Raw genomic sequence first — 14,310 nt, 5'->3', positions numbered from 1 at the left:
GATGAAACCAGGCGCTTGCATAAGAAGCCCGCAAGGCTTGCAGGCTTAATTCTGTAGGCCACCCACAGCCGTAGACCTCCCACAGCCCAGTCACCCAATAAGACGGGCTCGATTAATTCGATGGGATTCTGTAGACCCCATCACAGCCTGGCTGGCCCAAAGGCCCCGTTTGTCGATTGTAGGCCGCCCAGACGTCTGAGACGCGAACGGATTACGGTCACATAGAGGGAGGCCTACAGGCTGACTGAGAGGTGAATTGTGTAGCGTGGCATCCAATGATACGACGGGAATCCCCATGTCGGCCCAAATCGCATTTTGTACGGCCTCTCGCCTTGAAATCATGTATGATGATGCCACACAAGAATTGTTCGTGTCTGGGAATTTGGAAGCGGCTTTCGACTGATTTAAATAGAGATGCTCGGATCAACTTGAATCGTACAATAATCGACAACAAGGATTCGCATCCGCATCAAGATCATCAGCCGCGAGACAAAGTGTCGCAAACATGCCATCAGCTACTCGTACTTAACATGTCAACCCACCATAATATATTCCCTATGCTAATTATTTATGCCTTGAAGGTACCGGCGCCGATATGGCGAAGCCCATCCCATTGCGCGCAAAGCTCGCCCGGCGCTTCTACGAGCCTATCCTCCTCGAGGTAGCTTTGAAGAAGATTCGACCGCAGCAGAGCTTCTCTGCCACGCAGCACGAGCCCAATACAATGAGAGATAACGTCGACAGCGCAGAACAGACTTTTAAGTGTTTTGTCAACCGGCTTGCTCAAGTTTGCGACAACAAACGCGGCGAGAACGGATCTACTGTTACCGGCATTGCGGTGCTGGAAGAACCCGAGGGTGTTCACTATATCATAGGGTCTAACAACCGCAAAGCATCAAAGTTGCCCGAGGTTAAGCTCTTTGTGGAGCAGCTACTCGAAATTGTAGCAAAATCTACAGAGCAACCTGCGAGCAATGGATCTCAAGTACACAGAGAAGCGCTGTGGCATATCCTCAAATTCGACGGAAACCGCGTCCGATTTTACCTTACCAGTACTATCGTATATTTGGAGGAATGCATTAGTGACTATGATAGGCGACATGGCCAAAATTCGTTGTGTGAGCCACCCCATTCGCCGTCATGAGTGAGAGACTTGGCTTATGTGTCTTTATAATCGGCAGCATCGGAAGCCGCAAGGTTTAAATCTCAGCTTTCTAAACTCACAGAATTGGTCAAGTTCGGCAACGACAAACAGCTGGAGGATCCGCAATGTACGTCGATTTCCCTGGAGCTGCTGGAGTTTAACCCTATTACTGACAAAGTCGTATATAGACTTTGCTGCTTGTGAAAAACTCTTCTTATTCCTTCACGAGGCTCAACGTCGGAAATTTGGAGACTCGATTTCAGAGCAAGCAAGAGAAGGCGAGATGGACAACTCCAAGCCGTGGTTGGAGCTTCGCCACTTCGTTGGTCGCTTGCATTCATATTACCTCGCTGTCGAAACAATAATTCGCGCGAGCCGGCTCTGGGATCGACTGTTCCACGAGATCAAGGTGACGGTAATTCCATCAGCGACTATGATCCCGCATCCGTTAAACAAAAAGCGACCAAACGCATCCGAAATAATTGGAAGAATGAGTTCTTCCGCAGAAATAATAGAAAGACACCGGTCTATGGCTGAACAGCTGCAAGTTCTCGATTTGGATGTAAAGATTTTGGAGGGGTGCAACTCTGCCTCCCTGACACACATGGTTCATGCTGAAGTTCTTGTCCTGGACTACGTACTGAACTACCTGCGTGACAATGCTGATGTCGAATTCTGGCACAAATGGCGATATGTCGGGAGCAGCAAGCCAACTTGCCGTCTTTGCAATTACTATTTCGAGAAACATCCAGAGGGAGTGCAAGCTCGCGAGTCACACAACAACCTCTATCCTCATTGGCGCGCCCCTGATGTTTTTGACAAGAAGGCCATGGATGCGACAGAAGGGCTACTAATCGAAATAAACAAGAAAATCAGAGTAACTGCGGCACGATTGCTTGAAGATCAAGTATTGCAAGGCAGAAAGCATGATTCCAATTCGTTCTCCAAACAACCGTGGCGAACGGATCAGAAGACTGACCCCAGTGACCTCACTTCCAGAATGGGAGGCTTGTCAATCGGAAGTGTGTCGATTCCTAATACCATTGAAGAAGAGGACAAACGAAGCCCTGCTGGAGAACCAGACGACGAAGAAGAGGAGGGTGGCATAATTGTGTTCCGTGGACGTAAGACGCGCCCGTCTCGAAGTTAAGAGTCGCTTTCATTTTATGCATTTCATGCTACCTCACAAGTCAGAATATTCGCGATATTTTCTATTTAGGAGATAAAGAGGATGAAGGAGATAGGAGCATATTATTTCCCGTGCATTAACGAGATGTCAATTATTATTATGCATCTGCTTGGAGAGATTGCATCTGATGAAAACTTTGCGTAGCTTGCCTATCCCTTAGAATAACCCTGTCAACTTATTGTTCATCTTTTTTCAGTCTGACAAAATGTGATTGTATTGCCAAATGGATCAATCACAGTAACTTCCTGAGAGTCCAGCCCTCCATAACCCTTTTCTATCCCTGGCCTCATGTATCGATATTTCTTAGTGATCAGCTCTTGATGATACTCGACAATTCCTTTTTTCATCATGACGCGAATCTTTGTGCCTGGGGTCCCATCTCCATGATGCTCGCTAAGGTGTAGAATGAGGCTGCCTTTGGAAATTTGACGATACAGTGGCGGTTATCGTCGAAACGGTGATCCCAATCCACCGTGAATCCTGAGAAATTTAGGTAGAATTCGTCGGCTTTTTTGACGTCGAAGATTCGTAAGATTGGAACGACAGACTGGAAATGAGGACTCATCTCGTGTTTAGAGGCTTGGGAATTGCAGATTATCGAAAAGAAAGGGAAGTTGTGATCAAAACTTGGGATAAAGCGATATTTGAAGAAATCGAGTTAACGGACATCGACTTCATGGTGAAGCCAGAAATTGAACGCCATGTCCGTAGCCTACACGTGACAAACCGAACAGATACTAACTATGCCTGCAGTAAGAAAACATTTGAAGCTGCAATATTATCGTGCATTTGCGTCGATAACGACGAGTGCAATTACCAGCTTATGGAATATCACCGCTTTGCATGTTCCTAATTGTCGCTCTCTCTGACCTCTACTAGTGCAAGTGAAACACGAGTGCTGCCCTGCTATTGTGCATACCTCTGAACAGACTACCCGGCGGCATGTTTATGTTCATTGACAAAGGAAAAGAAAAGAGCAACAATTGCACGGAAAGCTGATTCATAAATTAAGCTGCTACGTGAGTGAGATACCGAACCGGTGCACAGAGAAGCAATATCTTGAAGAGTCAACTGGATCAGGCCAAAAACGCCCAAGTCTCAGGGCCGTGTTCGGGCAATGTATGGCCGACTTCGGGTGCGGGGGAGTTGAGCCCGGATAACTCAATTGGGGAGTCGATCCATAATTGAGCTTTGAGGGAGAGGAGTTGATGCGGAGGTGCTGTTTTGGTCAGATCTCGAGAGCGCGTGAGCGGAGATCGATCTCCGCAGTCTTATGATCAACCAACAGCTTGCAATAGTTGTAAATAGAAACGGGAAACCAGATTCAGTAATGCGCACTTAGCCATACTCGTACTTGAAAGAGAAGAGTCAGAATACTATTTGACAGATAGTGCTGTGGCAACGCCAATCGCTGCTATGCTATCGATCACGACCACTCCAATTGTATTCATAAGCACGAAATGCGAGCTGTGCTTAATGATCAAATCGCACTCGTGCCTTGCTTGGGCTTACTAGTAAATATGCTGTTACGAGGGCGGATTACTGTCAGCCATGTGTACGGTACATGCAGCGCCAATTGTAATTAAATGGGCCATGAACAGCTTTCGGGCCATATAGACCGAAGTAACTGATTTCATCGCTGCATAACAGTCTTTAACTGGAGAATATAGTCTCGCAGCCAGCGGTCTAGATTCGAGGTGGCTTTGGGCTTCCAGACGATATCGGACTCCAATGGGCCATTGTCTGAGCACGTGGACATTCTGAGGCATCATGGCATACAACTCCCTGTGGTTATCTTTCTGCCGTGAGCTCCCAACAAGCGTCCACTTAGTAGATGTATATAAAGTCCACGATCATGACAAAAAATATTGTTTGAAGCACTTGAATGACACCCATTGGTAACAGTTAGTGATCGTTAGGCTGACCTCACTCCGCCGAGAAAATGGCCCACATCATCACATTACCCACGTTCAAACAACAGGGTAATGTCTCGCTATCGCACGCAAGGAATATTTCGGAGCGCTGGGTAAAAGATTTCGAGCACGCTCTGCAAAAAAACGACAGAGAAGGTCTCGAAAAAGTATTTGTCAAAGAAGCCTGGATTCGCGACTTGCTCTCTTTTACCTGGGACTTTCGAACTCTTCAAGGTCGCGACAACGTCCTCAACTATCTTCAAAACAACTACAATGCCGGTATCAATAGCATTCGACTGCGTGATTACGGCACGTTCCAGCCTACCTTCAAGAACCCATATCCGGAAATGCAATGGATTGAGAGTATGTTCGACTTCGAGTCACGTCACGGCCGTGGAAAGGGGATGCTTCGACTAGTATTGGATGGTGACGATGCATGGAAGTGCTATTTGATCCATTTCACCCTCCAGGAGATCAAAAGCTATGAAGAGAAGACAGGATTTACGCGCCCAGAAGGTTACGTTGACACATCAGGTGGCAATTGGCAACAGCGACGTGAGAGGCAAAAGGAGTTTCTCGATGAAGATCCAGCTGTGCTCATAGTAGGCGCCGGCCAATCTGGTCTTTCCACAGCGGCTCGGCTACAGCAACTCGGAGTGCCAGCATTAATTATTGAGAAAAGTAGTCGTGTCGGCGATAGTTGGCGCAAACGTTACAAGGTTTGACCCCATGACTATTACATTGGAGGTTATTCTGCACAAACTGACTCCAAGTTATATAGACGCTGATGACTCACGACCCAATCCAATACTGCCACCTCCCATATATCCCCTTTCCTTCCCACTGGCCATTGTTTATGCCCAAAGATAAACTTGCCGATTGGCTTGAAGCATATGCCAGCCTGATGGAGCTCAACGTTTGGTGCGACACGGAACTCCAGAGCACCGCATTTGATGAGACTACAAAAACATGGACTGTGGCAGTAAAGCGACCGGATGGTTCAGTACGAATCATTAAACCAAGACATGTTGTTCTAGCGACGGGAAATGCAGGAGATGCCATCATTCCACATTTTGAGGGTATCGAAAGCTTCAAAGGGGTTGCTTACCACGGAAGTCAGCACAAGGATGCATCGGAACATTCCGACCTCTCTAGCAAACATGTGGTAATAATAGGTTCAGGGACTTCAGCGCACGATCTTTGCCAGAATTTCCATGACTGCGGTGCCGCATCGGTAACTATGCTCCAACGTGGCAGCACTCATGTCTTGACAGCAAAGAAAGGCCTCCCAATGCTTCATTCGGGAACGTATGAGGAGGGTGGACCACCAACTGATGACTTGGATGTCGATAGCCAAAGCAAACCACTTCCTGTTCAGTTTGCACTTAACGTTTTCAAGACAAACGCTATTAAAACAGTCGACAAGGATATCATAAATGGATTGACCAGTGCCGGGTTTGAGCTCGACTTCGGAGAAGATGGAAGCGGCATATACCGTAAATACGTCACTCGTGGAGGTGGCTATTATATCGACGTGGGATGCAGCCAGCTCATTATTGATGGAAAGGTCAAAGTAAAATCTAACCCTGGAGGAATCAAGTCGTTTACACCCGAGGGGTTGCTTCTTGCAGATGGATCTGAACTCAAGGCAGACATAATCATCATGGCAACAGGCTACCAAACAATGCACACCACAGCGCAAAAGCTCTTTGGAGACAAAGTCGCTTCACGGCTTGGAAAGGTCTGGGACTTGAACGAAGAGGGCGAAATAAATTCGGTAAGATTTCTGATATGCCACGATAGAGATGCACTTGATCTAACAAACTTGCTCTTTTGTAGATTTGGCGATACAGCGGACATCCCAACTTTTGGTTCATGGGTGGCAGCCTCGCCCTATGCCGGACATATTCGAAGATGCTGGCATTGCAGATCAAGGCGAGCGAACTAGGAATTTATGAGGCGCCGGGGAAGCAGGCTATGAGCAACGGCGTGCATAATGGAGTTTAAGTTATAAAAAGTATTCATGGTCATCGCTAGCTCTCTATATTGAATTGTTTCCAAAGGACCATTTCAGCCCAGGATATTGTGGGTGTATCCGTAACTTCCGCTAGTGTTCAGAAGCTTATCCCATAATGCTGCTATGACTTCAGTAGTATTCCGCCGCAGAGAGTGTAGTCGGGATTTCAAGTTGCTCTGGATCACCCCTTTCGTTTTGACAAGAGATGATTCCCGCCGCTTCCTATGGCATTGTATTCCGTAAAGCAATATACTCAATTAAAGAATGGACATTTTCCCTGTGGAAACATGCATTCATTAACTTGCTAAACACGGGTAAAGGTAGTACCCTAGGGGCATACCGTGTAAGCACGCGTTCTACCCCGTGTGAAGTCTAGCGGCAGCTGATAAAGCATCCCCAAAGATGCTCAGTTCGCTAGCAACGGAAAATCCGACGTGATATCCAGCGTCCCATTTTCGGATTCTATTCCAGAAGCGGATTTGAATACATACTTGTATCCGGATGACCAACATACGGAAGGGCTGAAGGCGGATTACTTATGTATCAAGACTTGAAGCCAAAATTGGTAAGCCAGCAATCATGATCGCGGAATCGCCTTTCCCTAAAGTATGGGATGAATCACTGTTAACAAGTCTTTTTCATCTTGTGTAGATGAACTAGAGCGCGAGTTTCTCAATTTTAAAGAGAAATCTCAATACCATCTTCTCTCAAACCGGACGCAGTTAATGTTGAGAAGTTTAGAGATGGTTTGTTTATTCCTGTCATTACTCTCCCGGTAAAAGCTTCCGGACTACTGTATTACTCAATTTGACGAGCTTTATTCGTGGTTCCCGGTTCTACACGAGCTCTATATCTTTTATGTGCTGCCAGCGACTTACAGATCACTCACGCACGTGGCCCCAGCCCCCTTATTCTAAGGACCGTTGCGGTCGTCATCATTTCTGCCCTTCCCTGCACTTCCGGTACGATTCAAATACGCCGTAAAAAGTGACTGCTATCTTTGAGCGTGAGATACGGTTAGCTACCATCAATGACGTGTCGCTTGAATCGCTGCAAGCATTGCTCATCCTGACGATCCGCGTACTTGGAGCATCGGGATGAGATTATTGAACTTGTTAATCATGTCACTATTGTTATCATACAGAAGAGGAACACAACAAACATCCGCCAAAATACATACTGGAGATTATATGACTTAGCTTGACTATGATGTGCAGGGTCGACCCCCAAGTCGGGCTACGAGATACAGCCAACCATCACGCAGTAAACTTTAGAATTAGAACTGCGTCAGCGATATCCCTGGGAATAAATATCCTTCAATCTCAAAATGGCTGTAGAAATCGAGGAAAATAAGAGGGCCTTTTGGGTCGCGGAGACGTTGGACTCGACCTCGACGTTAGGAGCTGCCTGGCGCCATTCTCCGCCTCTCCCCTCCCCTCCCCTCCCCCTCCTCTTGGAGCGGGCGGTCTTGGTGCCCTGTAATAAGGATACACGCAAATTCCAGAATCTATTTTTGCGATACGTTTCTTTAGAAATCCAGACTTTCCCTCTGCGTTCTTTCACTTTGTCCGATTGGCGGTTCATAAAGTTTAGCATGTTCACCATCCCCTACGGCAATTCTACAGTCAGGGGCTGACAGTGGATCATCAACAGAGAATATTCCGCTGCAATTCTCTATGTCAACGACAGATGCCGTAGCATGCCACGTTTTGATAGGGATCTCGCGATTCGTTCGCCGTTCGTGGATTTATTTTCGACTTGCGAGGGTGTGGCTCAGCATCCTAATAGCATATTGATTTATAATATCGACAGTAGCGTAATACAACTGGATCAGCATTTCACCTCCTCTGCCAGCGACATCCCACAATGATGATGCCTCTTGGACAGGAGCAGTTGAGCGCTGTTTATCAAGTCGGGATGCTGTGGCTGTTGCCGTGCGAGGCATCAGAGATGCAACGCTTGATACGATCGATCCACATGTGATTTTCTGCGTGCCCATTGCTGCCCATCTCTTTATCATATATGCCGGGCTTCCCTGATCTGCCATTACTAGAGGAGCTCTACTTGCTCATCTATGCACTGGCTGTTTGGAGAAGTCGATGGCTTATTGCCAAGTAGCTTCAAACGGTCGGGAAGCTACTACAGCCGGTAGTCGGTCGGTATCGGCCGGTGCGAATCCGCTTCCCATTGCGCTTTATGATTTGCAGTATCTGTCGTAGGATATACGTGAGGCACTAAGAAAGTAGGCGTTGAGTAAGGACAATGCTTCGGTAGGTTTGGAAACGTGATTTGTCTATTGTTAATGTGAATATTCATTGCCTCGTTAAAATGTCGTCTCTATCATATATGCAAGTTCTCCTTTTTTCGGCTTCGAGTCATCATAAATCTGGGACTGGATCAACTTTCTTGACAACCCTGGCTGGCGAACCAATCGCAATAGAAAAGTCGGGGATCGATCTGGTGACGACACTGCCTGCTCCTATTGTGCATCCCTTTCCAATCGTCAAGCCCGGCATGATGGTGGTGTTGCCTCCGATCCAACAATCATCCCCAATGGTGACACTGCCACCGTACTCGATTCCGCTGCGGCGCGATTGGACTCCGGTCTCGTGTGTTGCACCGAATATTGACACATTGGGGCCGAACAGAACGCGGTTACCGATTGTGACCATTCCGCAGTCAAGAATCACCAGACTGAACAAACACGGGCTGGAGTCAGTCTCCAGCAGCGAAATGTTACTATTGGTTTTACGTACTTGAAATTGGCATAAAAGTTGTCTCCAATCGACGTGTTACACCCATAGTCGACGTTGAAGGGCGTCTCGATGAAGGGGTTCGTGCCGATCTTGCCCAGCATCTCGTTCAGGAGCCTCTCCCTCTCGGCCACTAGGGTGTCATTCGTGGCGTCGTCGGGGAAATAGGTGTTGTACTTGTGCATGAGTCTCCGAGCTCGAAATCTTCCCTCGATGAGTTCTGGAGCTTGAGAGTTGTAACTGTAAGGCAGAGATTAAAATCCGGGAGTCACTCGGCGGTGGCAAAGAGGCGATGGGATTATTTACAGCATCCCTGATATCATCTTTTCGTAATCCTCACACCACGGGATGTGGGTGAGAGTCTTTGCGTGCTCAATCGCAGCCGGGTCTTTTTTCGTGCTAGCCATGACAACGAAGACGATCTTTTTTTTTTCCAAAGTTAAAAATCACCACCAGGTAGCCGGGCTATGAGAAAAGTCTAAGGAAGAGGGGGAGAGAAAGCTGGCTCGAGAAGAGTCCTCCGCAATAATATACCAAATCTCTCTTATGCCAGCGAGGACAAACGTGTTCATAGTCCATGTTTGTTTGCCCGAGCTCAGCGGCGGGGGCATTTGGAGCCAGTCAGCAACACCCTTTCCCCCACCCCCTCTCATACCCGTTAATTCTAGGATGCTATAGTGAAAATGGATCAATAAACTGGATGTTGACAGTGTCCGAAGAACAACCGCTAGCAGCAGGAGGCTACGAATCCTTAGTACGTGAACAAGGCCTCTGTAACGGGAATACCATCTCAGCTTTCGGCCGATCCGGCTGCTCCCCACCACCACTGTGGGGATCCGCAGAGACCATTTTGAGATGAATTTCACTTGTTATACGAAGCACGGGGTTCCCGTCCACTATGAGCGTCCCTTGTAAATCGCGCTACAGGCACTTGGCAGCAGAACTTGTGCTCGTAGCATGTTTCATTGCTGAAAGGCTGCTTGTGCCAGGGCTGAGCCGTAGTACGAGTACAGCACATGGACCTTGTCTGTGTCCCCTTGCCAGTCCTGTCAGCCCTTCTCCGGCCTATTATTACGGCTGAGCCAGCTCAACAGCTCGCTGTGCCGCACGCCCAAAGTCCGATTCAACATGGAGCCCAAGCCTAGCATCCGCGAGCTGTCATAACGCGCTACGAGTTAGTCATTTGTCATAAAAGTGCGGTGAAACAAGGGGGTTATAGCATATCCGCCGGGACCAATCTGCTGGTTCTTGTACTCACCAGCTTCAATCCTTCCGTCGAGTTAGTTCCCTGAAGCCGCACGACAAGTGGGACGGCCAGGGTCATCTCCTGCGCGGCTCCAATGATGGATTCGGCAATCATGTCGCACCTAGTGATTCCTTCACAGTGTCAGTTCCGTTTCTGATAACATGGGGCGTCTCCAAGTCTCCAAGCACACCTCCATAGATGTTTATCAATATCGCTTTTACCCGCTCGTCTCCCATGACGATTCCGAGAGCTTGTATCATCGTCTCCTTGGTCGCCTGACCCCCGGCGTCTAAGAAATTAGCACTAGCCCCGCCGTGAAGCCCAATTGCATCGTTTGTTGCCATCGCGAGGCCTGCTCCGTTGACAATGTTTCCAATGTTGCCTTCCATTTTAATATATACCAGGCCGTGTTGTTCTGCCCTGACCTCATCGTGCACCTCCTGAGTCGTATCGCGCAGACCGAATATGTCTGGCTGCCGCTTTGCAGCATCATCGTCCACCACCAGCGTGGCATCGAGGCAGGTGAACAGCCCGGTGTTTAGTCTTGCGAGGGAGCTTATTTCCAGCAGTGTGACGTCTTTTTCTCGGAATATCTTGTACAAGTTGGTAAGAATATCACCTATATTTGTCTCTTCCACGCTTTCAACGCCGAGAAATTTGGAAATTCGCAATATCAGGTCCTCAGTGATGCCTTCTGAGAAGCCAAAGGTGAATGAAGAACTCCCCTCTCGAAGCACTGTTTCATCCTGGCTAGAGTTGTCGTTACGTTTGGAAATTATAACCACTGGACAGTAATTCTCCCTGTCAATAGTCATAGCCAAGTGCCACTGCTCTTGGTGTACCAGGCTTTCGGAGACCAGGATTTGGCTCACAGTCAAGGAACGGTAACGGATAGTGTCTGAGACGGCTTGGCGGTTAAGCATTCTCGTAGCCAGAGCCAGTCCTTGTTCTGGATTCTCGACCGTCTGGACCCCTCCTCTCAGTCCATCCTCAAAAAGGAGTTTGTCCGGGTGCCCACATAGAACTTGAGCTCTCAAAATGCAGCTTTTACCTAAAGTCTTTACTGCATTCTGAGCTTCAACAGGTGCCTGCACTAATATCCCACGAGGAACTGGAATTTCGTGCTAACGATTTCTTCTTGTAAGCGTTTAGTAATCGCCTTGGGCATAGCTAACGCACAGCTCTGAGTATGTCCTGCGTCTGATAGCCATGTAAGGTGAGACACCTCAGCTGCTTCACAGGCGAGGATCGAGAATTTCTAGTCTATCCCCAGCGTAATCTTAGCGACTCAACCCACCATCAAATTCTGCGCAAAAAGGAGAGAAGCTAGTTGAGTTGTGTTACCAGACCTTTGGTAGTCGAGTCAGGACCCCCGCCCGGATCATCGTGGCCTGACCGAGGTTCATTGAAGCTCCTGACGAGATTCAGTTAATTTGGATAAAAGGCCCAGTCGCCCCTTTGTTCAGTGAAGAAAGGGGAGATAGTTGAAGTGAATGTAATTTTATTTGAAAACAAACTGAACATTTAACGCCTTCTCCTGTAGAACAGTTCAATATGTGTCTCGAATAAGCAAGTAGCCGACTTCCGCCTGATCAGATTCCACCTTACCGGACACGGAGTACATTCTACCGAATATTCCGGCCTCATAAAGTATAGGCTCTGTCACGAAGGTCCCCACAAGCCATTCTGTTAGCTAAGCTCTGAGGCTTAGAGACATTGGGTTACAGCGGATTCCCACTTGGAACATGGCCCACTGTCAACGTGACATAATGGTTTAGCGGTATAAAACATGTATAGATTGAAAACACGGTAAACAGAGTCCAATAGACTAGATTTCAATGTACCGAAAATACAAAAATTCATACACTCGTTAGGTGCAATGATTCCATTGAAAGCATTCTATTCAAACTCATTATTTGACTAGCCTTCAAATTCGAGTAAACTTCTCCAGTTAAGTAAATTGTTAGTTCTATCTATGTCTTTTTGATAATCGAGGCTTTCATGATGATAACTCCATTCTTTTCTGCTGCCACTTCGAATACTTTGCTTTCAGTAGTTTCCAATATGTCCAGTGTTCGTATTTGATACTCCTCGCCTCCGTAAATTGGTGACATGGCCCGATATATGATTTCATCGGGGCCTGTGCCCTCTCCGTGGAAATCTCTCCAGTAGTCTAGCAAGTTGATTACATTCAGAGGCCCGTGTACCACGATGCCAGGGTGACCCTCAGCATTACGAGTCCAGTCTTCATTGTAATGAATCTTGTGACCGTTGAATGTCAGTGCAGAGAACCGGAAAAGGCCAACAGGTGACCACGATAGTTTGCGTATCGGAAAAGCTGTAATCAAGGGGTTAGCCGAGCCAAGCGTCGTATAAACCCAGTCTTGACAAATATATGCTATACTCACCGTTACTATCATTTACTACATCAAAAATAGATGATGCGGCTAGGATGTTGCCGTCGACGCTCCTCAGCGCTACGCCCTCCCGAGCATTAGAATGTAGCACTGGCCGAAATACCCATGACCGTGTATCAACCAATGCTAATCCTTGTGATCCATACATCTTTTTTTCTACTTCGACAAGTACCATCTCGCCGGCGGACCTGCTTGTCTTCGCCACCGCACTGATCAACTTGGTATGCTCTTCCACTTCCTCTCCGACTCTCAGGGGGTTGTGTCTTTCAAACCTCATATGACCACCTGCCCACATCCTCCTTGTAAAAGGGGCGGGTGCGTTAAACGTCCGGTCACTCCCGTCAGCACCAAGTTCAGCTTCGAGATCGTCGGGCGTGAAGTAAACAAGGTGGTAAGCAGGGGGTATTGGTGTGCCCGTAGGCACATTAACCCGGCGCGTGTCGTGGCCGTTGAGGACTGGTCGACCAAGCATTATTGCAAGCTTTTGTACTTGATTCGGGTCGATGTATTGGCTGCGTTTGGTGACTTTGTGCGCAAAGTGCTCTAACAAATGAGACGCTGCTTCGGCAGCTGTTTTGATATGCGGAACTGGGGTCGTTGATACATGACGAATTGTCCGAGAAAACAGCTGCTTTGCGGGCCTCATCCCGTTCTGTAGTCCCCTCATGGCGTCTGTGCTTCGTAGATATCCGGATGATGCGGCAAATTCACTCTTGGATTGTGAGATACAACTATCATAAACAATACCACTCTCAGGGCGGCTGGCATCTGTTGATTTCGCTTCAAGTGTCGAGTCTCTTTACTATTTCACGCCCGAGATATTCGTATTTGATATTCGATTGAGATTGATTGACACGATCGGCTACTTAGTTTTCTCGAGATGCCGACTCTAGTTGAAAATTACCCCAATTTCAGCCATTTTGTAATAAGCTTACAGCGGCCGATTATCCCACTAACCAACACCAGCTGCTAGCTGCTTAAAGCCCTATTCAATTTTGGCTAATTGCATTTATTTTGTCGTGCGTAAACTACATACCTGTAAAGTTCAAGATTGCTGGCGCTAAATTGCCCAAAATTGTGTAAGCGTTCCCGGTTCTTCGTTCAAATAAAGAAAATTAACGGCGAATCTGCGAATCTGTTGAATAATCACGAGTACCTATATCGAAACTTCATCATCCTTGGGTGACACTGATGTTACTCTTCTCACTCCACACTTATAGTAGTACTGCAGAACCGTCGGTCATGTAAAAGGAGGTTGAAACATTGCACAGACCCTCATACCTACTCTATATGGCATTATATTCGCTCGGCTTCAAAGCCGCCGCTTCAAGGCTCTCAGTAACGCCGTCAGCTGGTATGTGCTGTCGTTGAATGTCGAATTAGGGGACGGGATTCCCACATGCGCATGCGACGAGGGCGGGGATAACGCGGTGAGTGCGTAGCAAGACTCTGATAACTGTACGGAGCTCATGTTGTAACAATGGCATCATGGGCTAGCGACATCTCTGTGCCAGATCGCATGAAGATACCATTTGGGAAAAACTTACGCAGCCCCAGCAAGCGAGTCCTGGTGCAGGCAGATCTAAATTAGCCCTGGGAGTTTGGACCAGTCACCGCTAGATCTAGAACCT

General features: G+C 47.6%; 6 protein-coding genes across 6 annotated transcripts; 2 read left to right on the top strand and 4 right to left on the bottom strand.

Annotated features, from left to right (window-relative positions):
• Nucleotides 1-595: 595 nt before the first annotated feature.
• Nucleotides 596-2,294, top strand: M431DRAFT_9700 (hypothetical protein; the record flags this gene model as incomplete). The annotated part of the gene is made up of 3 exons (XM_024924890.1): nt 596-1,118; nt 1,182-1,271; nt 1,333-2,294. 3 exons carry the CDS (start codon nt 596-598, stop codon nt 2,292-2,294), a joined length of 1,575 nt encoding a protein of 524 aa, XP_024769526.1.
• A 221-nt stretch (nt 2,295-2,515) lies between these two features.
• M431DRAFT_499867 (hypothetical protein) lies at nt 2,516-2,898 on the bottom strand (the record flags this gene model as incomplete). The annotated part of the gene is made up of 2 exons (XM_024917846.1): nt 2,516-2,748; nt 2,769-2,898. 2 exons carry the CDS (start codon nt 2,896-2,898, stop codon nt 2,516-2,518), a joined length of 363 nt encoding a protein of 120 aa, XP_024769525.1.
• Nucleotides 2,899-4,172: 1,274 nt separating this feature from the next.
• On the top strand, nt 4,173-6,354 carry M431DRAFT_125546 (hypothetical protein). The gene is made up of 3 exons (XM_024912248.1): nt 4,173-4,965; nt 5,028-6,023; nt 6,086-6,354. The coding sequence occupies exons 1-3, from the start codon at nt 4,276-4,278 to the stop codon at nt 6,251-6,253; spliced, it is 1,854 nt and encodes a 617-aa protein (XP_024769524.1). The 5' UTR covers nt 4,173-4,275; the 3' UTR covers nt 6,254-6,354.
• A 1,900-nt stretch (nt 6,355-8,254) lies between these two features.
• On the bottom strand, nt 8,255-9,755 carry M431DRAFT_267637 (hypothetical protein). Its single transcript, XM_024913923.1, has 3 exons — nt 9,323-9,755; nt 9,020-9,256; nt 8,255-8,957 (listed from the first exon to the last, which is right to left on the bottom strand). The coding sequence occupies exons 1-3, from the start codon at nt 9,421-9,423 to the stop codon at nt 8,642-8,644; spliced, it is 654 nt and encodes a 217-aa protein (XP_024769523.1). The 5' UTR covers nt 9,424-9,755; the 3' UTR covers nt 8,255-8,641.
• A 332-nt stretch (nt 9,756-10,087) lies between these two features.
• On the bottom strand, nt 10,088-11,473 carry M431DRAFT_96630 (hypothetical protein; the record flags this gene model as incomplete). Its single annotated transcript, XM_024924844.1, has 4 exons — nt 10,088-10,171; nt 10,275-10,393; nt 10,453-11,386; nt 11,438-11,473. The coding sequence occupies 4 exons, from the start codon at nt 11,471-11,473 to the stop codon at nt 10,088-10,090; spliced, it is 1,173 nt and encodes a 390-aa protein (XP_024769522.1).
• A 762-nt stretch (nt 11,474-12,235) lies between these two features.
• Nucleotides 12,236-13,346, bottom strand: M431DRAFT_499863 (hypothetical protein; the record flags this gene model as incomplete). Its single annotated transcript, XM_024917845.1, has 2 exons — nt 12,236-12,600; nt 12,671-13,346. The coding sequence occupies 2 exons, from the start codon at nt 13,344-13,346 to the stop codon at nt 12,236-12,238; spliced, it is 1,041 nt and encodes a 346-aa protein (XP_024769521.1).
• Between the last annotated feature and the right edge of the window lie 964 nt (nt 13,347-14,310).

The sequence above is a fragment of the Trichoderma harzianum genome, assembly GCF_003025095.1.
Source record: "Trichoderma harzianum CBS 226.95 unplaced genomic scaffold M431scaffold_16, whole genome shotgun sequence".
Lineage (NCBI taxonomy): Eukaryota > Fungi > Ascomycota > Sordariomycetes > Hypocreales > Hypocreaceae > Trichoderma > Trichoderma harzianum.
Note: the sequence above shows the minus strand (reverse complement) of the source record. Positions and strands in the feature narration are given on the sequence as shown.